Raw genomic sequence first — 27,941 nt, forward strand, 5'->3', positions numbered from 1 at the left:
ATTTTAAAACCAAATGCTTTTCACGTGCTTAAAGATGTCTCACTGAGGTTCCCCTTTACTCACATGGAATGACTGTCAATTCCAGGAATGAAGCATGCCTGCCCAAATGCCCCCCAGTCAGTGAGAGCAGAGTTCAATCACAGAGCTGGAATGGAGAGTGAACACATGTGGAGTGCTCACATGTGACACCAAGTGTTGGCAAGCTAGAACAAACCAAGAATGGCTCATGTGAGCAAAGTATGGAAAATTCCTTTCCCCCCAACATTTCTTTCCAAAAGTCCTATCAGCATTGGGCAGACTCCATATACAGGTTTAGAAAGGTTAAAAAAAAAAAAAGCCTTCAACCATTTTGGCAAGAGGTCAAAATTACATTAATAATCCACTCAAAAAGAAATGACAAAAAATATAAATCATTTGGAGGAAGAGGTGTATAGCTTAGACCATGCAATATCCAAAATTTCTTGAATCATTAACTTACTTTGATGAGAAAAAAATGCAACTCAATGATAACTTTTTAATGTTTTCTTATTCAAAGGACACACTTAAAAATGTATTTAGAAATTTGGCAAGAAAGGCAATGTAGCCAGGTGGGTGGGAGCAGTAACAACATGAGCTCAGCAGACAAGAGTCCCGGTTCTATTACCTATTTCATATTGCTTGAGTCACAACCTCTCAGATCCATTTCTTCACTTCTAACATGAGAATAAAGTGTACATATCTCCCTTGGATTGTTATGACAGTGAAATTTATGTGAAATCACTTTGAAACTTCAAAGCACAACCAAAATGTTAAGTTTCAACTTTAGAATTGGTGCTCCCTGGGCACAGAAACAAGTTTTTATTCATTTTGTAGCTTTCACTTATAGAATAATATTTGGCATAGTGTAGGTGATCAATTTATGTTTTTAATAAATGTATTAAAAGACCACATATTGGGACACTTTAAAAAGTTTTATGTAATTTAAAAAGTCTATGAGCATCCTTTAGCAATTCTTTTTCCATGAAGAGGAAAGTAGATTCCAAAGCTGAATTACATTTTAAAGTGACATTTTAGACATGGTTACATGCTTAGAAGTCTAATAACCATGATCAATTACAGTAAAGGATAACTTTGTAACTCATAACTGGAAAAATATTTACTCAGTATAGCCAACCAGTATATTTTGACAGTTGATAAATTTTAAGTACTCTCCTGTATTACTAGTGGTACTTAATACTGTAATACATGCTTAAAACAAAAACTGTGGAAAACTTGATTCAAAGGGGAAAAAAATCACTTGTAATCCTATTTCCCAGAGAAAATCCACCCTTAACATTGGCTTTCACAGCTTTCAGTATTTATTCTATGCCTTGGTTGCCTTTTTCTTTTTTTTAAACAAGCTTTAGCAAACCGTGTGTATTTGCACCCTGTGTTTTACCTTAGGGAAGATTCTTCCAAGTCAACATTTTTCCATACGATTCCTGATGGCTTGATAATTGCCTAACGTACAGATACACCACAATTTACTAATCCTGGGGATTTGAGTAGAATATTAATATATGAGGTATTCTGGGCACTCTCAAAGCCAAAGAATGTGGTCAAGACACTTCAATTTACCCACACACATATCTGTTACTGTTTTAATTTGAAACACTCCTTCAAAAGATATTTTCCAATCTTCCTTTGAATCTTAAAATATGGGCTATCTGTTAACAATAGAGCAAATATTATAGTACTCTCACATTTATATTGAGTTCAGTTTGCTTCGACTGATACTTGGGAAAGAGTGCACTTCTAAATAAAAAAAAATCCTAAAAATCATTTTTGAGGAGACCTACTTTAAAATAAATTGACAAAAATGTTTTACTCCACCATATATTTCTATAGTTCTGATAATATTCTCTATACCCACTTATACCGTGCGTGTCACTTGTTTTTCAGGTTTTTGCACTTTTGTCAATTTTTCTTCCCCTTTAGATCACCAATACTTACCCTATAATGATAAAATTATGCTTTAAAGTAAAAAACTTTTGAGATGGAAAAGTATTAAAACCAGAAATGTACAGTTTAAAAAACTTCCATTCTTTGTGGTGTTGCAAATAAGAAACTTAAATTTACTTGACATCTATTATAAATACATGTCCCACTGATAAAAATACTCCCTCTGAAGTCATCCGGAAAACGTTTAAAAAAAAAAATCACTACTAGAGTTTGCGTCTGAACCGTCAAGAACAACAAAAAGAAGGCCCTGACCTCCTTTCTCGACCTGTCACTGGTATAGGCGTGGGGAGAGAACTAAGGGAAACGCTGACAGCTTTGCAGCTGTACGCTAGGAGCAATCTGCCAGCCACCCCGGGCGGGAAAGAGGGGCGCGGGAGTTTCTGGGCCGCGGCGCGCCTTTGTCCCGTCCGACAGGTGCGGCAAAGCGGCCAGGCCGGGCGCGACGCCCGCCGCCTTGCCCCGCCCCGCGCGCCTGGCCTGACCGGCGCGTCTCCACAGTCGGGGCGGGGCCTCCGCCACCGCTCCCGCCCGCCCGGGCCCACACAAAGGCCCGGGAGCCGGCCGAAGAGGAACGGCCCCGCCCGTCCCAGGCCCGGCCTTACCCAGCCGCTCCGCCGCCTGCAGCCCCGGCCGCGGTCCCCGACCGCCACGCCCCGCCCTGTGGCCGCCACGGCTGCTGCTATTGCTCCTCCGGCCGCGACCACTGCCGTCGCTCCAGCACTCGCCGCCCTCACCGCCCTCACCGCCCTCACCCCTCCCGGTGCCGCCGCAAAACCAGCCCTGGAGCCGCCAAGCGATCCGGAGTCCGCGCGACACTGCGTGCCCGCGCACGCGGGCGGACGGCGGCGCGCTTTACGGCGGCAGCGTGAGTGCGTGACGCTCGCTTGTGGCCTCAGTTCACACGTGGTGCTGGCGGAGAACGATTGTATTCGGTGATCTTGGTGCTACTGCTCGTCTCGTATCTATTATGAAGCGGCCGAGTGAGTGTTGTCTGGGGTTGGGCGTGGACGGGCTTCTGTCTCTGATGGTCGGTGAGCCCATCAGAATTCTCCTGAGGCTTGGTCTCTGAAGTAATGGAGTCCTGCGGGTAGCCTGTCCGCTATTGCGCTGGTTCCGCGTAGAACCGAGAGTTGGAAGGCACAATGTTAATGGTGGGCCCATGGTACAGAAGGGGATGTTGGGCCCCCAAATTCCTTGATGAAACAGCGTCTGAGGCATATTTAGGGCAGCTTTTTTTCCGTTGTGAGGCCACGTTTAGGCCGGCCCCAGTGAGGCCTGAGAGTCACTTCTTAAACCCACTTTTCGCTGGTGATTCGTGGTTGACAGGGAGTGGCTGTCGTCTTGGGTCTCCTGCACTCCGGAGTACGATCCCAGTCTGATATGGGAAGAATCAGGGAGGGTAGTTGGGCTCTACTCTCCATCTCAAATCAAACTGAATCAAATCAAGAAATACACTTGAGAGTGGCAAGTGTATTTCTATTATGCACCCCACAAGATCATTAAATTACTTTTGAGAGCTTATTAACTACTTTTTTATAAAGATTCTCTTAATTTATTTTTAGAGAGGAAGACAGAGAGAGAGAAACATCAATGTGCGGTTGCTGGAGGTCATGGCCTGCAACCCAGGCATGTACCCTGACTGGGAATCGAACCTGCGACACTTTGGTTCGCAGCCCGCGCTCAATCCACTGAGCTATGCCAGCCAGGGCGTTTTTATTAACTATAACTACTTAAAGAGGGAGCTCACCCCAGAAAAAAGTCACCAACAACTAAACTGAATTTGAGTCTATTCTTTTTGTGATTTTTTTTTTGTAGAGTTAAAGAAAGCAAGTAAACGCATGACCTGCCATAAGCGGTATAAAATCCAAAAAAAGGTAAGCCTCGTGCTTGGGAGACCTCTACCAATGTAATGCTAAACCGATTCCTGCCCTGCTTGTCCTCCAACAGGAGGTTTGGATTACTGTGATCCATGCCAGGAAACGGAGGTTGCATATACTGACCACAGTACAAGCTCTTTTCTTTTTTCTTTTTTTTAAAATTGATTTGAGAGAGAGAGAAACATCAATTTGTCATTCGTTGATTCTTATATGTGCCATCACCAGGATTCAAACCCAGTCTTGGCGTATCCAGATAACACTAACCAACTGAGTTTACCTGGCCAGGAGAGGACCATCTCTTAGGCATCAAGAGTGCACTGTGGGAAACTGAGTAATTCAGTAATAAAAGCTGTAAACTTTGATCAGCGTGTTAACAGACTTTGCAAAAAGAGTCTCCCAGTAAACATTTTCTTGCTGTTTTATACATAAATAGGCATCTGTATGATTACAATTAAAGTTCCATTTTTTTAGGTCATTTTTCCCTTATAACAAAATTGCAGCCAGATTGGTTTCTTACAAAGATTCTGTTAAGTATTTTTGTAAACTGATAAAAAAAAACTTTCTATTGTGATAGGTTCGGGAGCACCATCGAAAATTGAGGAAGGAGGCTAAGAAACGGGGTCACAAGAAACGTAGGAAAGACCTGGGAGTTCCAAACAGTGCTCCCTTTAAGGAAGCTCTTCTTCGGGAAGCTGAGCTAAGGAAACAGCGGGTAAGCTGCAATAGCTGAAATTTTCAACAAGTGATGTTTGGGGGGTGGGGTTTTTTGAAGTAAATTAACAGCAATACTAAGTCACTTTGGCTCATCCATTTCTCTTATGATTTGGATACAGCTTGAAGAACTAAAACAGCAGCAGAAACTTGACAGGCACAAGGAACAGGAAAAAAAAAGAAAACTTAAAACTAACCCTGTGGAGCCATCTAATGTGGAACCTGTGAATGAGGTACGATTGAGTCTCTGTGAATTGAGAGATGAGTTCTGATGTAGAAGCAAAGCATATAAACAGGGCAGGAATGCTGTGCCTCTTAGGAAGAAAAGGATTGAGTTCAGATACTATTTAAATATCCATTGTAGTACTCCCAATCAGCCATGGAAAATGGAGAGACTGGCTACAACTGCTGAATTTATCATTTTGTGTCCTTTTTTTCTTTGCCTTTATCCTTTAGGAATTTGAGCAATGCAAAGCTAAGAACAAAGCCAAGCCTGGCAAACAGAATCCGAAGAAGTTGTACTGTCAGGAACTTAAAAAGGTATTTTAGTCTAGGTTTTTTAAAAGTGATAGTGATGTTTAAAAGACTAGAGTCCTTTTATGACACGAAAAGATGCAGAGTTCAGTTGAGCTGGAAAAGCCATTCATAAGAGCTGAGCAAGTAGGTTGATTCTATTGAGAGCCTTTCTGTTGACTGAAGAAAATATTCTTGTGCGTTTTTTTTACATGGGAACCATTACCCATAAGTATGAGTTACAAAAGTGATAAAGTAATTCTATGTTAAAGTAACATGTTGACCCAGTGGTTGTTAAGAGAGGAAAGTAAAATAAGGGTCTCAAAAGCAGCAGTCCCCAGCCTTTTTGGCACCAGGGACCCTTCTGGTGGAAGATAATTTTTCCACAGACAGGAGGGGGAAGAAATAGTGAGCTGACTTGCCTGGTGCTCACCTTCTGCTCTGCAGCCTGTTTTTAACAGTCCTGTACCTGCTCTAAAGTATTTGGTAGGAGATCAAGGGGATGTCTTGGTGTAGTTAATCCCCAGCACTCCCACCCCAGCACCTGTTTTCCCAAGCTCACCTCTGTGAATAGAGCTTGACCATGCTTCTTAGCAGCTCTTGGCAGGTCCTAGTTCACTGGGAGAGTTTTATATTCAGACAGTGGGGGTGTTTACTTACACTTTTGAAATCTTTGTTAATGAGCAGCCAGAGACTGCTGAGCACACCTGTGTTTTACTTTACTGTGAGAAATGATGAATGTGAACATTCTTCATACCAAAGTGAAGAAATGAGATCCAACTCTGAGCTCACCCTGTTACAAAGTGGATAATGGCAGTATATTTGTGTGGAGGGTGTTCTCAGATAGTTCCCTGATAGTTTTACCTTGACAGGTGATTGAAGCCTCAGATGTTGTGCTGGAAGTATTGGATGCCAGAGATCCTCTTGGTTGTAGGTGTCCCCAGGTGGAAGAGGCCATTGTCCTGAATGGACAGAAAAAGCTGGTACTTGTATTAAATAAGTCAGGTGAGCAAAAGGGATGCTCTTTGCGTTTCATGTGCACTGGTGAGGTATGAGGAAAACATCTGAACAGTCTGATTGTCACTGAAGACTGAAAGATCCAACTCTGACCTCAATAAAGCCAGTGCATTTACTCTCTTCTTGCCAGACTACTGGGCAGAGGGGTGGAGGTTTTTGACATTCCATGCTTAGCACCTTTTCTTATTTAAAAATACAAGTTTTCATAATCAGCTTAGTTATACAGAATACATGGTGCGGCAGAAGTAATGCCTGCTTGACTGTGGTTGGTAGGATATGTGATGTCTCGAGTGAGATGGACCGCAGTTTGAACATGCCACCTAAAATGTCCTATGGTGTGCTTGAGTGTGATACTATGTTACAGAATTACATGTTTATGATTTTGTAATAACAAGGGGGTATTATTTGTGACAGACCCTGCATTTTACATAGAAGTGATGACTATCATGTTCACTGCCGGAACGATGTTGATATGTGACAATATTTAGATGAAATGCATAGTTAAATATGTCTGGGTTTGAGCAGCATGAACAGGAAAACCCAGAATAGAGACCTGTGAAGCAGAGAGTAATAATGGGATCTGTAATTACTGTGTAGTCAGTAAACATGGCTGCTTCCTAATAGCAAATTCTGGAAATAAAGGCTTAGGGCAGTAATCTAGAGGTTGACTTGATCCTGAAAGAGTAAACAGGACAGGGAATTGAAAAAATATGGAAGTATGTATACTGAACTCATAAGGACAGTGTGGTAAAGAGCTTACCTTCTCTCCATCCACATAAATCCTTTTGGGGGGGGAGGGCTGAGAAAAAGCAAACCAGGGTGAAATCCATGGTTTTATTAAATGTTCAGATTCATCTCAACAGAATGACCAAATTAGAACATGTGTGTTTTATTTCTAATCCCAATCAGATTTGGTACCAAAGGAGAATTTGGAAAACTGGCTGAATTATTTGAAGAGGGAATTACCAACAGTTGTGTTCAGAGCCTCAACAAGTCTGAAGAACAAAGGGAAGACAATCAAGGTACCCTTTACTGTCATTGTTGGGAAATGTGCTTCTTTCAGATTTTGGATGGTTGAAATATGAGTTATACAAAATCTTGATTTAAAAAAAAGTGAGAATGTATAAGATCCAACTCTGAGGTCATCAGATAATCTGAAAGGCAGTTGTGTGGTAATTTTAATAGCTGGGCCTTGGAGCCAAATGCTTGAGTATTACATGTTGGGTTGTCAGAAGTAATTAAACCGTTTGCAATTTTAATGTGAAGAAGATGAGAAAAGTTCCACTCAAAAGTGAAGTCTGCGTTGGAAAAGATGGCCTTCGGAAACTTCTTGCAGGGTTTCAAGAGACTTATGGCAAAGCTATTCACGTTGGAGTAATTGGTGAGTTTCAGTTTAACACAATTTTATGTCTTAATCTCTTATATGCCAAGTTTTTCTGTTAGAGTATATGGGGTTTCCCTGGCTGATGTGGCTCTGTAGGTTGGAGCATCATCCTGTGCACCAAAGGGTTGGGGGTTCAGTTCCCAGTTGGGGCCCCTGTGGAATGCAACCAATGTTTCTTTCTCCATTCCTCTAAAATCAGGAACAATTTTTAAAAATTTAAAGAAAGAAAAAAGTGTATGGGGTAGTTGTTAAATGAGTGACTTGTTCCCTGGCTGGTGTGGGTCAGTGGATCGAGTGCCAGTTTGTGAATCACAGGGTCACTTGTTCAATTCCCAGTCAGGGTACATGCCTAGGTTGTGGGCCAGGTTCCTGGTGGGGGGGTGTGAGAGGCAACCCCACAGTGATGTTTCTCTCTCTTCCTCCCTTCCCCTCTCTAAAAATAAATAAAATCTTTACCAAAGAGAAAGATTAAATAATGACTTATTTTAAACATTAGCTTGTTGTTCACTTTACCAAGCACACACACACAATGTAAACACAAATTGTACATAATTGCACTCCCCGTCTTTTTTGGGCGGGGGGGGCAGCTGGGCTCTGTAGGAAGTTGGCTTCTTAAAGCTCTTGGTTTGTTTGAGTTAATCGTCTTTCCCTGACCTCTCATTACTTGTGCAAGAAATGAGGATACTAAGATTGGTCTTAGTGTTAAAGTGAAGACACTTAGATCCAACTCTGATCTTGCCTTAAACATCAGGCAAGCATAAAGTAAAACAAATGTAATAATAACCACAATTTCTATTTTATCTGTGAATTTACCATTTGTAGGTTTCCCAAATGTGGGCAAAAGCAGTATCATCAATAGCTTAAAACAAGAACGGATATGTAATGTTGGTGTATCCATGGGGCTTACAAGGTAAACTGAGTTGTTCCATAATTGTAATATTTCATCACAGATGAGTAAATACAGTTTTGTTTTGGATATATTAAGGGAGACAATTTCCCCTTTTTTCTTTAGAGGTGTTAGTGAGAGGAAGAAGTTAAGCCAGTGCTAGACTTGGAAAGAACTGGGATGGAGTAGCTGCTCACAATTTGGTTTCAAAAACAAGCAAATGGATTCAGAGAGGGGGGAAGTTCCCTCAGAGGAAATAATGCTTGAACCTGGCCTTAAAATGAATAGAAGTCTGCCGCTACAAGAAGAGGGTGTTTTTGGCCCTGGCTGGTGTGGCTCAGTGTATTGAGAATGGGCTGTGAGCCAGTTTGATTTTTAGTCAGGGTACATGCTTGGGTTGTGGGCCAGGTCCCCAGTGGGGGCCACGTGGGAGGGAACCATACATTGATGTTTCTCTCCCTGTCTTTCTCCCTCCCTTCCCCTCTCTCTAAAAAAAGAGAAGGTATATTGGCAGAGGAATCAGCATGTGTTCAGCAGTGTGTAAGCTGTAACATGTCTGTCTGGGTATAGAAGGTGAGAGATTACTGGTTTTAGATAAATATGAAGCAAATGATGATAAACTGGATCTGACAGACCATGCTGAGTTTGTTCAATCCAACCCTGAGCTTCATGTTCTGTCTCTTGTCCTCCACGCAAGCAGACACCCTCACCAATTACTGTCTTGTTCCAGGAGCATGCAGGTTGTCCCCCTGGACAAACGAATCACAATAATAGATAGTCCAAGTTTCATTGTGTCTCCACTTAACTCTCCCACCACACTTGCTCTGAGAAGTCCAGCAAGTATTGAAGTACTAAAACCAGTGGAAGCTGCCAGCGCAATCCTGTCCCAAGCCGATACTCGGCAGGTAAAAGAACCCCTTACTGTGAGCTCTATTTTCTTTTTCATTGTGAGCATTTTAAGTAGAATATTTTCAATTTTATAGCCACAATACATCAGGTGAATGACAGTTGGTTTTTTTTTTCTTTTAAGGTAGTACTGAAATTCACTGTCCCAGATTTTAAGAACTCTTTAGAATTTTTTACTTTGCTTGCTCAGAGAAGAGGACTGCACCAAAAAGGTGGAACCCCAAATGTAGAAGGTGCTGCCAAACTGCTGTGGTCTGAGTGGACAGGGTAAGGCTTCTTTCTCTTGGCATTTGATTACCACAAAAAATAAAGGAACTGATTTTTGACAACTCATGTTTTTAATATCAGTGGCTCTTTAGGCTACTACTACTGCCATCCCCCTACATCCTGGACTCTTTCTCAACATTTTAATGAAAACATTGTGACAGACATGAAATGGGGCTTTAATCTGGAAGAACTGGAAAAGAACAATGCGCACAGTATACAAGGTAAGCAAGGCTTATGTTGGCTGTCTCCATCAGTTGACAGGCCTATTAAGGTCTGTTTATACGTGCTGTATTTCTTTCCTAGCCATCAGAAGCCCTCGTTTAGCCAGTAGCATCCTTTTCCAGTCCTCGGGTCTGACAAATGGAATAATAGAGGAAAAGGACATACCTGAAGAATTGCCGAAACAGCAGCAAGGCAGAGAGGACTATGAAAACATCAACAATGACCCGGAAAGTGTTGATGAAGAAGCTGTTGTAAGTATGATGTCTGTGAGTTGTTTACACTGAATTAAGTTTTCTAATATTATAGTGTACAACAAATGAGATGGGGCTCAAGATAGAAATTAAACATTCAGAACAGATTACCAAAAAAGCTCCACACAATTTTGACGTGTAAGTCTTCCATAGTTTTAGTTTTGTTAATTCCATTATGTGTATCTTCAGAGGCTTTTTCAGTTATGTAATTATTTGGATTAATGAGCAGACACAAGGGCTACTAATACAGTAGTTTTTCATTGTCCCATAGGAAAAGAGCTCAGACATGTCCCCTCCAGAAGAGGCTTGGGAAGCACTGCCTGAGGAGGCTCAAGCAGGTGAGTTGGATGGAGGGGTCCTCTAACAAATCAGTGTGGTGTGGAATTGTTTCTTTAAAAAACAAAACAAAACAAAACACTTTTCTTTTCTCCAACATAGATGAACAGTCTGAGCAGTCTTATATCTTGGATAGAGTGCCTGAAGAGGAAGATGATGCTTATAACTTCACTACAGACTATGTCTAATCAAACTTGGTCCTGCTACGTTTTTTTCTTTAACATCTTGAACAGTCTGCTAAACTGTTCTGTATGTGTGATATACCATTTGTTTCTGATGTAAGCTGTGTAAATTTTGTAAATATATATCATCATGAAATATATAACTTTCTTGGACACAAAAATAAACCAGGTACCTATTGAGAAATGTAGGTTTCATTTTATTTATAGATCAGGCCACAGGTTACAAACTTAAAACCAAGCAGCAGTATTGAACTAGCTGTACCAGCCTTATCAGTTCACCATCTCTGGTCATTCAGTACTACGGTAAGCAACCACTTGAGACACATGTAGTCCATCATGGAAGCTGACTGCCAGACAGTGCTACTTGTCCTCTTTACCCCAGCTGAAATGTCCCTTTTTCCATGGGTGCAAGTGCCACACTTGCTACTTCCCACACATACTATCTTCCAGGATTTCCTGAGAAAGGCTTATAGCATAAATTATATTTTACTTTATATTTGAGATTTCCATATGTCTTCGGATTAGGCTGAACTTGCCTGTTGGGTCAGGAATGTACCATTTCTCCCAGACATCAGTATATGAGCAGTTCTTCCCCATGGCTTAAAGTGTCCATTCCAATGGAGTAATTTGGCAGCTTTGACAAACGGGGGTGAATATCGTTTTCCAGCACTGGAGCCTTATATTGAAAGAAAGAGACTCAAGTGATGTACTAGTCAGACACAAGAAAATGCAACATCAAAGTGGGAAAAACTTGAAATGATATACCCTGAGGATAGTCCTTTATTAAGCTCAGGCCTTTGGTTAATTATTTCTACTTACCAAGGTGGCGGACATTCCACATTGGGTCAATGGTGGAATGCTGTTGATAAAATACGATCAACAGGGGGGGTGTTGTGATGCTGCCAGCAAGTGTTCTGCTATACAGTCCCTCTCTTGAATAGATGACAAATGCAAGCTGTTAGTGAGGAATCATGACTAATTCCTGTTGAAATACAGCTAGGGCACTTTTATACTTACTCTACATTGAGTCTCATCCATTTTTCCAGCTGGTTGGTTATATTCTGTCTTTTCCATTCTGTCAAGTTTGCAACAAAAACTCCAGGATTAAATGAGCAGGTGCTGGCTTTCATAGAAAGCTTACGAATTCTTTCCTTTTATAGTCAAGATATCCAATATAATTGTACTAAAAACACAAATGGGATATGTAGTATGTCCACTGCTTCAACAGAATAGGTACAACGCAGCCATTCACCGCTAACAACAGGGAGATGCTCTGAGAAATACATCTTTGGGTGATTGCATTGTGCAAACATTATAGCATGCACTTAGATGAGGAGGCCTACTACACACCTAGTCCATGTATAGCCTATGGCTCCTAGAAGCCTACAGAGCATGTTACTGCACAAAATACCTGATTACATCGAGCACAAAAGAAAGTGATACAAAGAGTGCAGTAAACATGAGATGTATGCGGCTGCTGTGGGTGTAAAGGCATACTCAAAAAGTAAAAAGTACACTTTATTAATGATAAACATAGTAAGTCCATAAACCAGTAATAGTTATTATCAAGTACTATGTATTGTTCATAATTCTATATGCTATACCTAAATGTGCACAGTAGGTTTGTTTATACCAGCATTAACCACGAACTCAGGAGTAATACATCATGCTTTGACATTAAGATGACATGTTCACTGTGCAATAGGAGTTTTTCAGCTCTATTATAATCTTCCAGGACCACCAATGGGTATGTGAAGCAGTTACACAGCACATGGCTCCAAAGTGACAGCCAGTAAAGAGAAGAGCTATTATTAAAAACTATGACCAGATTTATTAGTGAAGGGCTCTACATATAAAGCAAATAAGAGTGACATTTGAGATTCCAAGTTAGGCAGAATAGGAACCTCTAGAAGACAGGCTTAAGTTTTGGGGTGAAATAATTGAAGACTAATAAAAAAGTTCCCTACCTCGGTTGCTGTGGCTCAGTATGTTCCTGGCACTTAGTGTTTCTCCCCATCTCCTCTCTAAATAAAATCCTCAGAAAAAGAATTCCCAATTTTGCTGCCTCTCCACATTAATCTGCTCTATAGGGAGTGGAGTGTCTACAGGGCTCTAATAAGGAATTTACCTGGTTTCCAGCTCCACGGATGATAACTTTAGTAGAGGCTGAATCACAATCTTCTGAAAATGCAGCTGCATGTCCTGGCTTCAGTGGTGTATTGTAGAGGGCAAGAATATCACCTGAAAGACAGGGTATAAGATTTACATTTTCATTTGCCTCAAGATTCCCTGTTCCTCCAACTTATTCCTAGGATGAACTTTTGCAGGATACCATAAATAAGACTACTACAGCTCACACAGACAGCGGACGGGGTAATGAATGACATTCTTAGATACCTTGCACAATTATGTCATCATCCATATATATGGCTTTCTTTGCACTGGGAACCAGAATAGGCAAGTAGAACCTTGCAAAGGTTAACTGAAAGAAAAGGAAAGAGGGATTGGCATAGGATTCAACATTCTCTGTGTTATTTACTAGAAACTCCCAGAATGCTCTCAGTACTCATAGGAGAAGATAGCCAAAGATCACTTAAAATGCCCAGGCATGGTCCCAGGAAACTGCTTGCACTGTACCCAGTTACTCAGTCATTTTCTAATACTCCCACATACAAGCAAGGATGCATGGAACTCACTGTTTTATGGACTCCCCCTGGTCAGGATCCTCCTTTACTTTCCCTTCCAAAAGTTTAGTGTCAAAAATCACAATTTTATACCTGATGCTTTTCAGGGTACTGCTGCTGAGCCAAGACCTAATGAAAATAAAACATTTCAGTTTTAAACAATCATGTCCTAAAACCACAGCATTATTTTTTGTGCATCCCAGAGAAACTCTAGGGCCAAAATAGGTGTGTTCAAGCCCCTTTACTTCTGAACCTTGATTTCCACATCTGAAGAGAGCACTCCAAGAGCCAAGATTCTATAGTAACAGGTACTGCTCCCGTCAGGCTCACACTTTTGATCATTCTTCTGACACTAAACTTGTAGAAAAACTCATTCTAATGTCTATTCAACTCTTGTCCCTCCAAATACTTGGGTGAAGAAAAGTCAAAGTAGGATGGCAGTGAAAGCTAGTTATCAACCAAGCTGGTAGTTAATCCACAGACATTAACCCACTGTGACAAACAATTATTCTACCAAAGTCTAATGTACTGCCTGTAATGAAGTACTGTACATTTTCCCTAGGTCCATTTCAATTATTTTGTGGACAGTTATTTGTGTAGTCATTTATTTAGGTCGTTTCTAGGTTTTGTGGGGTTTTAAAAAAGATGTTATTTACTTATTTTTAGAGAGAAGGGAAAGGAAAAGAAGGAAAGAGAGACAAACACAACTGGTTGCCTCTCACACCCCCAACTGGGAACCTGGCCTGCAACCCAGGCATGTGCCCTGACCAGGAATTGAACCAGTGACCATTTGGTTTGCAGGCTGGCACTCAATCCACTGAGCCACACCAGCCAGGGCTGTTTTTAAAATATGGGAAAATAATGCACAAAACAAAGTCACAAGGACAAAAATGTTTTAGAACTTTGACAACTATTAACCTGTTAGACAAGATGTTTCTTGGAATAAACTGTAAACCTTAAAGCATTTTTAAAGCATGGATAAGACTATCCCTCAATTAGGTTTCTATTATTAATCACTGTAATAATAAAAACCATTTAGTGAGTGATTATATACTAGGTGTTAGCCCTGGCTGGCGTAGCTCAGTGGATTGAGTGCGGGCTGGGAACCAAAGTGTCCCAGGTTCGATTCCCAGCCAGGGTACATTCCTGGGTTGCAGGCCATAACCCCCAGCAACTGCACATTGATGTTTCTGTTTCTCTCTCTCTCTCCTCCCCCCCCCCGCCCCGCTTCCCTCCCTAAAAATAAATAAAATCTTAAAAAAAAACTTCCTGTTATATACTAGGTGTTTTAAAATATATTTTCTCATTTAGTTGACACAATAATCCTCTAAGTTGGACATTTTCAACCCATTCTTACAGATGAGGGCTCCAAAGAGTTAAGTAATGCTCCTCTGTCATTGTTGGCTAGAATTTGGATCAGTGTCTGTGCCCAGGTCTCCACACTACCTTGCCATTGCTCCCACATCCCTTCCCACCCTAGACAAGAGCTACTCAGAACATGTTCATGAGACAGGAACTTGTAACAGGATGTAAATCAACATATTGCTTCTTTCATTGAAAAAACCTTATTACTAAAAAAAAAAAAAATACCAGCTGGAGTTAGCAGTGTATGTGGTGACCCAGTTGACTTACATCTTAAGTTCCTTATATCATTTCTGTTATCGTGGGGACATGCTTACAATACAGTAACATGGAAAAACATGTCATGTGCAGTTTGTATGTGGTATAATCTCAACTGTACAGAGAAAACACATACTTAAGGAGCAACCTAGGAAAAATCATCAGGCAAGCAGAGCTCACCGGAGATGGTCTGCTGTGCCATTGAGTGTAACAATGTAGAAAATGACATTGCAGCGAGTGTTGTGCTGAATGCTGTTTATGGCTGCAATGGTCCCCCCGAGCCTATCTTCAGATGCAGCAATAACCACAGGAATCTCCTCTTGTCTCCAGTCTACCACAGGACGGGGAGCATTTGGGATAAAGTCTATGGGCTGAAGCCCCACAATTGCTGAATCTGCAAAGAACACACATAAGAAAGGTATTGTGATACAAACACAATCTTATAAAGTATTGACATAGAGCACGAGACTAGAAAGGAGGTGATGATTATGATGCTTATTTACCTCATTCTTCCCCTATTACAATGTGAAGTATACAGCCCAGAAATCGTGTTTTATAGGCTTTTGGAAAAGCAGAAGCAGCATTTAAAATAAAAAATAATAGATTTATTAAAAAAAGGTCAACAAAATTTTCATACACTACTGATGGGAATATAATAGAATCTTCTAGCAATTTTTGGCAATTTGCATCAAGAGCCTTAAACAGGTACATGGCCTTTGACCAGTAATTTCTCTGGTAATCAAAGCCACAATTTTATTTACAATTGTGAACACCTAGAAACAAACTACAAAGTTTTTCAGACCATGAACAATGTCCAATGAGTAGACATGAAAACAATTTAGATTATGATCAGAATTTACATAGAAAAAGAGTTCCTGAGTTGGAATAGAACATTAAATTAGAAAATATCAGAGTGCATACACATAGCAACTACACATATATTGCTCTGTAAATCCTTTTTCCCTTTATAATATGTCCATTACTTATTCAATCATTCGTTAAACACTGAACGCCTATTATGTGCCAGGCAATTGTTGTGGACCATAGCCATGAATAAAACAGACGGATCATCACCATCGTGAAAGGCAGATAGATAGCACATACACATGTATATGGGTGTGCTATATGTAATGCATTTCTTATTGTGGGGTTGCCATGATAAGGTCAAAAAGTCATTGTACCAAAAGACTTTTTCTGTGGAAACAAACTATGTGGCATTCAAGTTACATATGAAGAGTTTCTACTGTCATGGTGACCTACTTAAAACGCATATGTGCAGTTATACACAGTATAATTTCAACTATAGGAAAAGTATAGATGGGGAAAAGAACTGGAAGGTACTAAAGTCAAAATTTTAATAATGGTTATCTCTAAGCAATAATCATTTTATTCAATGTATATTTTATTGAGCACCTCCTATGTACCAGCCACCACCCAGAAGCATAAGAGATAAAGCAGTAACAAAATGTCCTTATGGAGCTTGAGTGCTATCTTTCCTAATAAATGTCCCACCAGGAGCAGGTATAACTTTACGTACATACAAGAGCAGGCGAAAGTAGGCATTCGTATAGAAAATACAAACAACAATAAATAATATGAGAATAAATTTTGCGTCTTGTGTACTCACAACTCGAAACCTACTTTTGCCCACCATATATATATACATATGTATAAATACACACACATACACACACTGTTACATTGTAAAATATGCTATTAGAGCACTCAGGAAAAGTCAGGGGAAGCTATTAGTTTTTTCTTGCTCTGGTCAACTATGGTGTGTGGCAATCCAAAAATGATTTTTAACAAACTCCTCTGAAGCCTCAAACATCCCTCAATACCAATGTAGAGCAGTATGAAACAAATAATTTTAAATAACTAGCAATGGAATTATATAATAAAACAATTAAAAAAAAATTAGTTGACAAGGCTTTATCTTTTATTTTACTATATACTTGAGTGCTGCTAATGCACTTCCACAGGTTATAGGAAAAGTAACAGGTAAAGGAAAGTAACCAGACTGACCCTCTAGTGAATACAGCAAGGCATCAAACATCAGTGACACTCAATTGTCCCCACCTTCTGAAGCCCTGGTCTGCTGCAATGTGAGCAAATAGCAGTAGCTCACAGAGGCTCCTCTCTGGCCTCTGATTTCGTGAAGCATCTTCTGCCAGATCAAACCCTTAGCAAACAACTGCACAGAAGGGAGAAGAAGCAGGAGTGGGAAGGCTGCAAAAGTATAGTGAGTACCACCATGACTTATCCCAGAGCCATTAGGAGCCTTTGTAAAGGCCAAGAAGAAAGCTTTCTTCCTTTAAACCTAGTGATACAACTCAGGATGTGGGACACTGGGAACTCCGGATCCTCAACAGATGTCAAGCATCCCATACCTGAAACCTCATTCTTTAGCAAACTGCTCAGGCCAAGGAAGTTATGGTGCAAAACCAGTAAGAAGAAAACAACAGCCGGACAAGATGATGATGTTTACTGAAACACAGAGGGAAAAGTCTGCATTATATCTCTGTACCTTTTGACCAGAAATAAAAACATAACTTGAGGAAAAAGCTTACCTTTACGGAATGACATCCTTCTTTTCTGTCCTACATAAATACTAGTTATTAACCCTACAAAACAAATCAAGTCCCCAAAGTCAGAAGATACATGAGAATGGCCATCAAAATACCTAAACACTTTTATTCAGGTAGAAACAAGAAGTGCATACTTTCAGCAAAAACTCATTTTGAATTAGCAGTTTCTAAGAACTCAATTTGGAATCTGAATTTTTATGGTAGTTATGATAATAAAATACTTCCAGATAACTTGAAAAAATAAGATAACTTTACATGTTATATACCTCTAGATAACAAGCAAAAGGAATTCTACCAGAGGAATACCTAGGGTCTAACCACTGTGGAGGATATAGTATGAATTTCTACTTAAAACCGCTTGTTAATTAAGTAGTCAGTTGTCCATTATAGAGTAACGTGAGGTCAGCCTCACTGGTACAAAGCGCCCCTGTTCTGAGTTGTCTCATTCACCTTTACTGGAAGAAAGGGGAGGAAAGACATTTTCCTCATTTAAAAACTACAGCATAGAAACAATGACAAAAAATTCTCAAAATCCAATTTTGCTATCAAAAGTTTAGAGTACAAAAATACTAACAACAAAAAAGTTTAGAGTGCTATTCTTAAAAAATTAAAGTCTAAAAGAAAAAAATTAGCTTCTTCTCTGAGGCTTATGCTCCCCAGCTCATCTCATGACATTAACGCAATGGAAACAAGAACTGTAGTGGTACTAACACTATTAGATATCTATAATAATCTCTGGGTAAGTCTTCCTTAAAAATAGATAGTAAACAACCAGGATACTGTGATCCTACATTTGAGACTTTAACCTTTTCTGCTTCAATCTTCTCCCAGAGAGTACCTAACATTTACAAAAGGCTATAAATTTAACAAAGCATTTTGAATACAGCATATTTCTCCAATCAAAGTTAGTTTAAATTAATTTCACCTTTAAGTAAAGTGTGTGCATATCAGTTACTTGATGTCTCAAGGCCTTTGAAAACAGGAGAAATATACTGAAGGACTCTGTAAAAAACTGGGGATCACGGCCAGATTACAAATTTTGGAGAAAATAATTCAGACTCCCCAGGAATAATCTAAAATACTCTTTGTATCTTTCCTCCTAGAGCAGTATATATAAAGTACATTGTATCAATGAACTTCCTCTCCAATACCATATACACCGTAAACCATGTGCTTCTGTCACATTTGTGGGCTGAGCCTCACCTATGCAAGCTGGCAGACTGGGAGGTGCTCAGACAAAGCTGTGACAATCTGCCTGCTTGGGAGCCAACTTTCACCAAGACTGGAAACAACTACCTCACCTCAAATAAATCTCATTTAGTTCATGGTAGAAGGGACAGTGTTTTTAGTTTAACAATGTCCAGTAACGGTTACTTACAGGTAGTACGTGAATCGAGAGGCACATGTGTTTGTGCTATTCCAGTTAGCCAGACACATGAAAAACACAATCCTAGCAGGTATTTGATGTACTCACCAACCTGCCCTGGGGGTACCTTGAATCCTACCGTCTTTGACCCTTACGGACAACATCGCATAGAGGCCAGAGAGCCTCCTGGGACGCACAGGCCCAGGTTCTCCAGAATGATTTCTCTTCGAAACGTGGGCACCCAACTCGTTCAGAGTAACGGGGGAGGGGCCTATGTTTTTGACACAGAGACCGGCCTTGAGAGACAGAGACAACCTTTGGCTGGTCTCTACCAGGAGGGCCCAGTAAAGTCAGCTTGAACATGCTGGTAGGCCAACTTGGAGACTCCGGGGTGGGAACTCTCTCCGCGCCGATGCAAGGGATGGCCAAGGACCGAGTCCCCTCTCTGAGGGGATTCTTTTCTCTCGAGGACACGGCCTGGAGTAGTCCCTTCTAAATTCTAGGGGTCAACAGGGCCCTCCTACGCTTAGGATGCCAGGGGCTGTGACGCTTCCAGGGTTCCTCTTAGCCCCAAAGAGACTCGGGATACCGGCCAGCCGTAGCCCTTAAGACGCTCTCCGCGCCCTCCCTTACCTGCAACCGGAGGAGCCGCCCGCCCGCGCCCAGGCCCGCCCCGCCCCGCCAGCTCAGCGCCCGCGCTGCAGGCCCGGGACCTAGTCTGCCGCCAGCCGCCAGCGTTCCCTGCTCTCGGGACCAGTCCGGCCACACGCTGGCTCCTCTGCAGCCGCGCAGTTCCGCAAGCCCAAGCCCGCTTGCCTCATCTACAGAGGGAGTCACACCTAGCAGGCGCCACAGGGCAGCCCCACTGCCGGGGTCCTCGCCCAGAAAAGCCCGTCACCATGGAGACGGGGCACGCGCCGATGGCCGTTAAGTCGCTGAGGCTCAGTCCAGGACAGTTTGAGGGGCTGGGGACGCGGCTCCCAGCACCCAACAGCACAGACGGCGAACCCTTCCCGGCGCGCAATGCCCTCAACTCGGCCGCGGTCACCACCTCAGCCTTCGAGGGCAGTGCGGCGGACTCCAGCCAGCTCCGTAAGCGCGGGACGCCTGCCGATGGAGCGGGGCGGGGCCTCGGGCCGTCCGGGTCTGCCTGAGACATCCGCTTCCGGGGCTGCGGCCTTCGCACTACCCGGCGCGGTAGGCTTGTCCAGCTGTTCCCGCGACCGCTCACCAAACCCTGAGTCGCGGTCGCCCTCGCCTCGCTCCCGGACGCCCTCGCCTCGCTCCAGGACGCCAGCCCTCCGCTGCCCACCTTCTCGGCCAGTCATGCTGGAGCATCTGAGCTCGCTGCCCACGCAAATGGTGAGGGTGCGCTCACCTTGGCTTCAACATTCGCGCGCCGCTCGCCTAGCAGCCCTCGTGCGAGACCCACCAGCTGCGTCGCGGTTCCTAGCCCAAAAGTTTACCTTGTACTGTTCCCCGATTTGTGCCTTACATCCCTTTCTCCGCTAGAATCCCCCCTGCCAATAAATACTCCATTAGTATGCTTCAGTTCCCCCGGGAAACCCAGCATTCCATTTCTTGCCTAGATCCTTGGGGTACCCCCTGATGATGGGGTTGCCCTGTGCCAAGGCTGTGAGGCTGGGGCAGGAGTTTTCTCTCTTCGGTGGTGGAACCAATTCCTGCTTTGCTCTCCTTCACCTCTAGGATTACAAGGGCCAGAAGCTAGCTGAACAGATGTTTCAGGGAATTATTCTTTTTTCGGCAGTAAGTATTGGCTTTGCATGATCTTTTCCTAATTTTCTTCTCCTCAACCCCTAGCCTGACTGTATTTAATATACTTTGTTTCTAGATAGTTGGATTTATCTACGGGTACGTGGCAGAACAGTTCGGATGGACTGTCTATATAGTTATGGCCGGATTTGCTTTTTCGTGTTTGGTAAGAAGTCTGTGGGTGTTTGAATGTCAGTGGCAACTTGGGTTGTCTGAATTGGATTGTTTTGATTGCACCTATTAATGAAAACCAGCACAAACTTTTCACTCATCCTTTCCATCAGTTTCCCCTTGCTATCGTTGGAAAAGTAGAATGCCTGATAGTGTTAGTTGAAGTAAGCCGTATAAAAGGATACAGTTCATTTATTTTAGCAGCTGCCACAGGCAGCAACCCCAAGGTCAAAGTTAGCCGGATTTTGCTCCATCCTCACTACTGTTTTAGCTCTTAAAGTCATATGTGCAAACAGTGAGGCTTGTTCCTATCACTTAAAGAGTCTTTTCTGGGCAGTGGTACCAAGTTTTCATAGGAATGTGTGTGTTGTTTTCACCTTTAGTATATTAGTCATTTGGTAACCAGGCATTATACATGATGTGCAATGGCTATAATTGGTACATTTTCTCTGTTCTGGCCCAGCTGACACTTCCTCCATGGCCCATTTATCGCCGGCACCCCCTCAAGTGGTTACCTGTTCAAGACTCAAGTGCAGAAGACAAGAAACCAGGGGAAAGAAAAATTAAGAGGCATGCTAAAAATAACTGATTGGGAGTTTTCATGATTCAGCTTTACTGTTGCACCTGCTTTTGTTTTGTGTGAAATGAGCTAAGTTTTCACACCCAAAACACGAGTTAAAAACCACCTATGGTACAGCTGTTTAAAGATTTTGTTCTATGTTTCACTTCTCAAGTTGGGCTTTGATGTACACATATTTTAGAGCTCTTCATAATCTTTGTTTGAAATAGAGAACAGAAAATACAAATATGCAAAATTTCAAGTCTACAAAAGTAATGAGCATATGTCTCAAATGATAGTAAAATTTAATTATCAAAGATTTATATTTCATTTTGTTAAGCTGTTTTAATATTTTCAATTAAAACTCACAGTGCAAGTCTACATCTAAAGAGTCATTATTTTGTAAGCAAGACTGCTAGTAAAAGTGGAAGCTAGAAGTTCATGGTTCTGAAAGTGTCAGTAAGCCTCATTTATATTTTTGGTAACTTCCAGTTCCTAATATAATTCTTTCTTAACAACAGCAAGTACCTAATGAAAAAACTTACTAATGTAAATTTGTGGTAAAGTAGTATTTTAGTGCTAGTAAAATAAGTCTGTTGTTAAGCAGGAATCATTTAATTATGCTTTACCCGAGGTGGACTAAGTGAAAACCTATGAAGCTATACATTCCTTTTAAATTTTCCAGAGAGCTGAGGGAAAATAATCTAAAGGTTTATGTGAGGGATGGGAGGGTTATTACAGATAATATTCTGTTTCTCAATAACAGGATATAGGGCTTCCAAACTGTAAGTTTTTAAAAAAGGGAGCACAGACCTTAATATAGCAAAAGTCAGGAAGTTATTTCTTAATCCTTACTGAAGAATGTGTTTTAACTTATTTTTATTTTTAGAATGAGAGAGTAAGGGAGAAACATTGATAGGTTGCTTCCTATGTGCACCCTGACCAGGGACTGAACCTGCAACCTAGGTATATGCCCTGACTAGGAATTGAACCTGCAGCCTTTTGGTGTATGATATGGTCCTCCACTAAAATGCACCCAGGGCAAAAGGAAAGTTTAAAAAAGAAAAATTATGAAGACAAATATATAGACTAAGTATATCAATAAGTATAAGGTAATTTAAAAGGTAGGAGCTCCCAAGTAGGGTTAAAAATAAAGTTACCTCATGTTCTCAAATGATACCCAATGGTTGAAAACAGGACAAAGATATACTAGGCAAATGTAAGCAGAAAGCCGAGGTAATAGTGAAAAAAAATCATATTTGGTATCAGAAAGCATTGAATGGGGCAAAGAGGAACATTCATAGCTGCCAAGATGTCACTGTTGTGAATCATGCATTGAGTAAGATGTGAAATGCATAAAGCAAAGAATGTTATTGATAAAAGTTTGGCAAGGCTACACTTTTTTTTTTTTTTCGAAAGTAAAAATTCAGTTTATTCTGTTTACAACACAGTACACAAGAGGCAAAATGTTTCACATCATAGATTTCACTTCCAGCTCCTTGGAATGTTCATTTCTTTTGGCTAAAAGGCGACACTATATGGGAAAGCCAGGCGATGCTGGGGCAACTGAAGTAAGGTCTGGACAGGAGCAATGCTAATTAAGACCATCCTCATAGAGATAGGCATAGGGGCTATTAGTCGCAAAATGATTTTCTAGAATCGTTAGCTGGAAACAGTAGCACCGCTCCTGGATGCTAAAGCCGTCTCAGGCCTCAGTCATCCCTATCACAAAGGTATGGCAGCACTTTCTCCTAGTTACCCTTGGTGCCTTGCTAGATGTAATACTACAGGTACTTGCCATATTTATTGAATTCAGACCTCATTTTCAACATGTCCACTTCACTGTGGGAGATCATGATTCTGATCAAGATCTTATCGCATGTCCCCTTGCCCTTCATGGAGTCATACAGTCTGTCACAAAATACAGGGGCTTATTCTGGATGCCCTGGGCCAGATTCAGGAAAGCATTTTCCAGGTTTCCCTTGACTTCCTTCTTGTTGCTCTCCAACATGTTACAAGGACTGTAGTTCTTGTACCTTTCAAATACTATCTGGAGGTGCATGCTGCACTCAGTCATGATGCTGATCCACTTGGGAACATCAGTTCCCTTCCTCTTCACTCCAGCATCATAGAGATCCCGGGCATCTTGGTCAATCAGTTCATGATCAGTGACAGCCATCTTTGGCTCTTTCACCCTTCCTGAGGGCAACCATTAGCTTGCAGAAGTCACCAGATGTGTTGGAAACAATGTCCTTCTCCATGTCTGTCTTATACATTTCCTTGTAAATTGTTCATTTCCTATAGCTCTTGGTTGGTCCTTGAGCAGATGATCTCAATGAGAATCTTCATCAGTCCCCAGCCCCTTCATGGAAGTCCTCAGCTTGGAAGCATCATACTGAGCAGGGGTTTTTAATAGGCCCAAAATCACTGTTTCCAGGTGGCTGGACAAAGCTGACTTCAGCGCTGATGCAGTTCCTTTTCAGTCCTCTGGTAGGCAAAGACAATATCCTGTCTCTGTTCATTGCTGCAGACAGTCAAAATGTTGACAATGGTGAGCTTAACCATACCTTTGGTCTTGGTGGCCATTTCAAAGCTCAAAACATCCTCGTCAGCATCAAAGTTGGTATAGGCTTTGACTGACCTGTATTGTATGCATTTGGGGGTGTAGAGTGATCACCTTCCAAGCTGAGCTTGCACAGAATTTCATGAACAGTAGACATTTTGAAAGAAGCTGGGCCAGGCACTGACAGCTGTGAATTTCCCCACATGCAGAGCCAAGCTACACTCTTTTGGTAGGAGACCAGTACTTTACTTCTCAGATTTTGATAGATCAAGTGGACAGATGATTGACAGGAAGACTTTTGCACTTGTTCCCAGCACTTGGAACATCCCCTCAGATGCATGACTTGTTTTTTCCATTCGTTCAGTTCTCTACCCAAATGTCAATATAATGAAGAATTTCCTGCTATCCTATAAAAATAAAGTGGTATGCCCCATCATTCTATATCCATTTAGCTCACACTATTTCTCATAACATTTAATATACCTCACAGTATGTATGTATTTGTTAACTGTCCTCCACAGATGAAGCTCCATGGGCACAGGGACCTTGTTTTACTCACTGCTACTTGCCCAGTACCTACACGAGTATGTGACACCTCATAGGTGTGCATCAAATATTTACTGAGTGAATGATACAAAGCTACACTGTCCAATATGGTGCCACTACAGTCACATGTGCCTGTTTACATTTAATTAAAAAATCAAGTTCCTCAAACTAGTCACATTTCAAGGGCTCAGAAGCTATGTATGACTGGTGGTTACCATGTAAGACAGCGCAGATAGAGAACATTCCATCACAAAATGCTATTGATCAGACCCTACACAAATTTGTGTAATATTTAATAGTGACTGTGCATAACTGAATTCACCTCTATTGAATGCTCACATTACTGGCTATTCCAATAATGGAACATGTACTGAGCCACAGGGAAACAATTTTATGAAAGAGGTCTTGCAGCTCACATTCAGTAACACTGCAATGTAGCTGGAGTGAGGAGACAGAATTTCCTTGGTTCTCTGAACACATGGAAATTAAGAAACTTACTTAAGAAATCAAAACCAGAATTATTTAGAAACTAATGACAGAGTGTGGCCAAAGGTATATTGAAGAAGAAACTTCAGTCTTAAAAATGTCTTTCATAATTAAATAAGGAAGTTGAGAAATTATTAAGTATTTAAGAAACAAGAACCACAAAATAATAAAAAAATAGGATGAAAACTGAGTGAATGTTTAAACAATAAAAATATACAGAATTGGAATAATAAAGTATGCAGAAGATCTTTTAATTCTAAGAAAATGTATGTAAAACTTATACCAATAAATTAGGAAACTTAAGTAAATCAATGACTTTCCAGAAAGATGTTGATTTCTGAAATGTGCAAAAAATGGTGAATAGCTCCGGAACACAAACAGTTGGCCAAAGATCTACCCCGACGCGGGCATTAGGACTAGATGGTTTTATAGTTGAGTTCTAATGAACCCTTCAAAATTAAAATAAGAGGTCTCAGAACTAGGCATGAGCATGGTAAGGACAGGGAATAATGTTTTATTCATCACTATATTCCCAGCTCCAGGAAAGTGACTGGAAAGGGAACATTTCATTGTAAAATATTTATGTGTGTGTATATTTTCAAAGAAATACATTTTAATTATAAAAGCAAAACACTTCTGGAGCAGAATTCACTTTTAGAGTCCCTTGAATACAGAAGTGAAAATTTACTAATCAAGATTTATTTTATCAAACTGTTTCCTAGGTGGGCAATACCCTTTAAAACAACTAATAAAATAAATAACATATAAGCGTACATTTAAAACATGGAAAGACAACCAGTATCTTGATGTACAAGAAGCTGAACTTCAGGAGACAAATATGTCCAACATAACTAAAAGGAGCTGGACTTTATATACAAATTGCTTCACTGGAAAAGGAATAAGTATTTAAGAAACGTTTTCAATGATGGAAAAATAAGTCTAAAAACCAACATGTTAACACAGTGTTACAAAGTCAAAATATCTATTAGTATACCTGAAGAGGTGCATATTACATGGAAATAGAATGTTCAATGTCCATATATGTAAAGAGGGAATTCAGTTGCTCAAGTACTAGATACAACTTCATATTCTTTAAATTTAATCCCAGGATCTTGAATTGACTTTTTACAAAATAATTTAGCAACTACTACTTAAGGTTATTAACAATGACAAGTAGTATCACTGAGCATATTATTTCGTTTATTTCTCCTATTGCTTTAATCACTATAATAGAATATAAAACTTCCAATCCAATGCTATATGATCCAGTATTCAAGCTAATTAGTACCTTAAAAAAATAAAGTTCTAGATATAAAGTTGGTGGTTTAAGGCTCAGTAAACAGTAACCAAAATCCTGGATTTTTTTCTCACCAAAAAAACAAGATAGCCAAAGTTTCTTTCGTTTGGGAGTTTGCTTCATATTTGTTCTGTCCTATTATTTTTCTAGTAATAAAAACAACCAAAGAGATACAAGGCTTGTGAATAGCCTCCAGCCATCATTATAAGTTTGTTCTGTTTAAGCCAAACACCTTTGAGTATAGGTCTTTAGTTCTGGCAGCATATTATAATAAATTCTCAGAAATTCACATTTTCTTCAAAAAATTTCAATTGGCGAGCTTTCACACTGTAACTTGCATACTTTTCACCCATGTGCTCCCGCAAATGTACCTATTTGGAAAACATAAAAAGAAAATAAGTATGTAGTAGAAAAAATATTTCTGTAATCTTAGAATAGCTGTTCTAAGCATGGTACCAAAGGTAGAAATCATATGGGTAAATACTAATAGTATATTTACATAAGAATTTGAACTTCAAGATATTAAAATGTAGTTGTAAAAAATTAAAGAGCAAACAATAAACTAGAGAAAATATTTTTAACATACATGCCAAGGAATACCATTAATATATAAGGAGCTTTTAGAATCAATAAAATACTCAAACATCAGAATTTATAAAGCAAAATCATACAGATAATTCAGCAAAGGCATTTACAGAATAATATAACCAATTAATGTATAGAAAATTTAATTTGACTAGAAATCAAGAAAATTTACTATGTGATACTATGTTAAATGCCTGAAATTAACAGATGCACTCAGCAGATGTCATGGAACTCCTCATACAATGTAGTAAGGACAAAATATGAGTTCTGAGGTGCTCCTGTCAAAAATGCATAATCTGTATCTACATGAGGTCAGACAAATCAAAACTGAGAAGCATTTTATAAAGCACATGGTCTATACTCTTCAAAAATGTCAAGATCTGCCTTGGCTGGGAGGCTCAGTTGGTTGGAGCATTGTCCCATACACCAAAAGTTTGTGGGTTTGACTCGCAATCAGGGCACATAACTAGGTTGCAAGGTTCAGTCCCTAGTCGGGAGGCAACTGATTGATGTTTCTGTCTCCCTTCCTCTCTCAAGTCAATAAATATATCCTCAGGTGAGGGTTAAAAAAAAAAGTCAAGGTCATAAAAAACAAAGACTGAGCAACTGTTTTGGATTAAAGGAGATATAACAGCTAATTGGTTCCATATATGGCATGACAGCATGAGGAGATCTACAGACCCCTCAGTGAAACTGGGGAAATTTATTTTTAAAACCAACCATTTGCCCTGACTGAGTTGGGCATCATCCTGAAAATCAAAAGGCCGTGGATTTGATTTTTAGTCAGGGGACATGCCTGGGTTGCTGGCTGGGCCCCCGGTTGGGGGTGGGCCTGCAAGAGGCAGCTGATTCTCTCCCTCTCTTTCAGCCTCCCTTCCCTTCTCTAAAAGTAAATAAGTCTTCTAAAAAAGAAAAATAAATTAAAAACCAACTATTTAAAGTCTATGGAAATGATCCTATGGGCATACAGCAAATAAAGCCACATTTTTTTTTCCCCAAGAAAACTGCTCCAGACCAAAAAGTGAAGATTCCATGCTGGGTAAAGCATACTTTGAAGACCAGAGAATGCAGCCCTTTCACCCCCTGAGCTTTTAAAGTGAGAGTATCCCTTCAAAAGAATCTGAATTTGATCAGATCAGTCTGTAGCACAAGGTCTGCTCCAGAGCATTGT

General features: G+C 40.6%; 5 protein-coding genes, 4 non-coding genes and 1 pseudogene across 11 annotated transcripts in view; 6 read left to right on the plus strand and 4 right to left on the minus strand.

Moving 5' to 3' along the window:
* Window positions 1-1,025, minus strand: part of PBRM1 (polybromo 1) — a 123,232-nt gene extending 122,207 nt beyond the window's left edge. Inside the window, exon 1 of the mRNA XM_036030884.1 lies at window positions 64-1,025. The gene's annotated coding sequence lies outside the window, so the exon portion shown is untranslated. The remainder of the gene's footprint in view (window positions 1-63) is intronic.
* A 1,712-nt stretch (window positions 1,026-2,737) lies between these two features.
* On the plus strand, window positions 2,738-10,716 carry GNL3 (G protein nucleolar 3). Its single transcript, XM_028518750.2, has 15 exons — window positions 2,738-2,960; window positions 3,796-3,854; window positions 4,432-4,569; window positions 4,691-4,801; window positions 5,025-5,108; window positions 5,954-6,086; window positions 7,008-7,120; window positions 7,365-7,479; window positions 8,305-8,392; window positions 9,099-9,273; window positions 9,399-9,541; window positions 9,623-9,762; window positions 9,845-10,014; window positions 10,286-10,352; window positions 10,453-10,716. The coding sequence occupies exons 1-15, from the start codon at window positions 2,948-2,950 to the stop codon at window positions 10,536-10,538; spliced, it is 1,635 nt and encodes a 544-aa protein (XP_028374551.1). The 5' UTR covers window positions 2,738-2,947; the 3' UTR covers window positions 10,539-10,716.
* LOC114502202 lies at window positions 6,128-6,203 on the plus strand. The gene has a single exon (XR_003685049.1). It is a non-coding gene; the product is annotated as a small nucleolar RNA SNORD19 (small nucleolar RNA).
* LOC114502208 lies at window positions 7,167-7,250 on the plus strand. Its single transcript, XR_003685055.1, has one exon. It is a non-coding gene; the product is annotated as a small nucleolar RNA SNORD19B (small nucleolar RNA).
* Window positions 8,153-8,228, plus strand: LOC114502203. The gene has a single exon (XR_003685050.1). It is a non-coding gene; the product is annotated as a small nucleolar RNA SNORD19 (small nucleolar RNA).
* On the plus strand, window positions 8,966-9,042 carry LOC114502204. Its single transcript, XR_003685051.1, has one exon. It is a non-coding gene; the product is annotated as a small nucleolar RNA SNORD69 (small nucleolar RNA).
* GLT8D1 (glycosyltransferase 8 domain containing 1) lies at window positions 10,700-19,607 on the minus strand. Its single transcript, XM_036030883.1, is given in 11 exon segments — window positions 10,700-11,208; window positions 11,352-11,464; window positions 11,550-11,715; window positions 12,661-12,773; window positions 12,930-13,014; window positions 13,229-13,345; window positions 15,017-15,230; window positions 17,227-17,303; window positions 17,305-17,323; window positions 17,407-17,460; window positions 19,424-19,607. Coding segments are annotated over 6 exon segments (447 nt in total). The 5' UTR covers window positions 17,423-17,460; window positions 19,424-19,607; the 3' UTR covers window positions 10,700-11,208; window positions 11,352-11,464; window positions 11,550-11,715; window positions 12,661-12,773; window positions 12,930-13,010.
* On the plus strand, window positions 19,555-21,674 carry SPCS1 (signal peptidase complex subunit 1). Its single transcript, XM_028518754.2, has 4 exons — window positions 19,555-20,152; window positions 20,498-20,557; window positions 20,643-20,729; window positions 21,198-21,674. The coding sequence occupies exons 1-4, from the start codon at window positions 19,814-19,816 to the stop codon at window positions 21,321-21,323; spliced, it is 612 nt and encodes a 203-aa protein (XP_028374555.1). The 5' UTR covers window positions 19,555-19,813; the 3' UTR covers window positions 21,324-21,674.
* Window positions 21,675-22,376: 702 nt separating this feature from the next.
* On the minus strand, window positions 22,377-24,225 carry LOC114501626 (annotated as a pseudogene).
* The window catches only part of NEK4 (NIMA related kinase 4), a 58,446-nt gene continuing 53,214 nt past the window's right edge, over window positions 22,710-27,941 (minus strand). The window contains exon 15 of one of the 3 annotated variants that reach the window (XM_036030879.1): window positions 22,710-24,263. In XM_036030879.1, coding sequence (XP_035886772.1) covers window positions 24,225-24,263 — 39 coding nt within the window. In that variant the 3' untranslated portion in view covers window positions 22,710-24,224. Of the gene's footprint in view, window positions 26,557-27,941 lie in introns of all 3 variants that reach the window. The other 2 variants (XM_028518302.2, XM_036030881.1) reach the window with 2 other exon arrangements.

This window comes from Phyllostomus discolor, chromosome 7 (genome assembly GCF_004126475.2).
Source record: "Phyllostomus discolor isolate MPI-MPIP mPhyDis1 chromosome 7, mPhyDis1.pri.v3, whole genome shotgun sequence".
In the NCBI taxonomy this organism is placed as follows: domain Eukaryota; kingdom Metazoa; phylum Chordata; class Mammalia; order Chiroptera; family Phyllostomidae; genus Phyllostomus; species Phyllostomus discolor.

Excerpts from the sequence above, each read along its gene's own strand:
- GNL3 (XM_028518750.2), top strand. Across the intron at positions 8,393-9,098 it reads GTATCCATGGGGCTTACAAG|GAGCATGCAGGTTGTCCCCC; the intron begins GTAAACTGAGTT and ends GTCTTGTTCCAG. Across the intron at positions 9,542-9,622 it reads CTGTGGTCTGAGTGGACAGG|TGGCTCTTTAGGCTACTACT; the intron begins GTAAGGCTTCTT and ends TTTTAATATCAG.
- SPCS1 (XM_028518754.2), top strand. The coding sequence starts at position 19,814 with ATGCCCTCAACTCGGCCGCGGTCACCACCTCAGCCTTCGAGGGCAGTG. Across the intron at positions 20,153-20,497 it reads GCTCGCTGCCCACGCAAATG|GATTACAAGGGCCAGAAGCT; the intron begins GTGAGGGTGCGC and ends CTTCACCTCTAG. Across the intron at positions 20,558-20,642 it reads GAATTATTCTTTTTTCGGCA|ATAGTTGGATTTATCTACGG; the intron begins GTAAGTATTGGC and ends CTTTGTTTCTAG.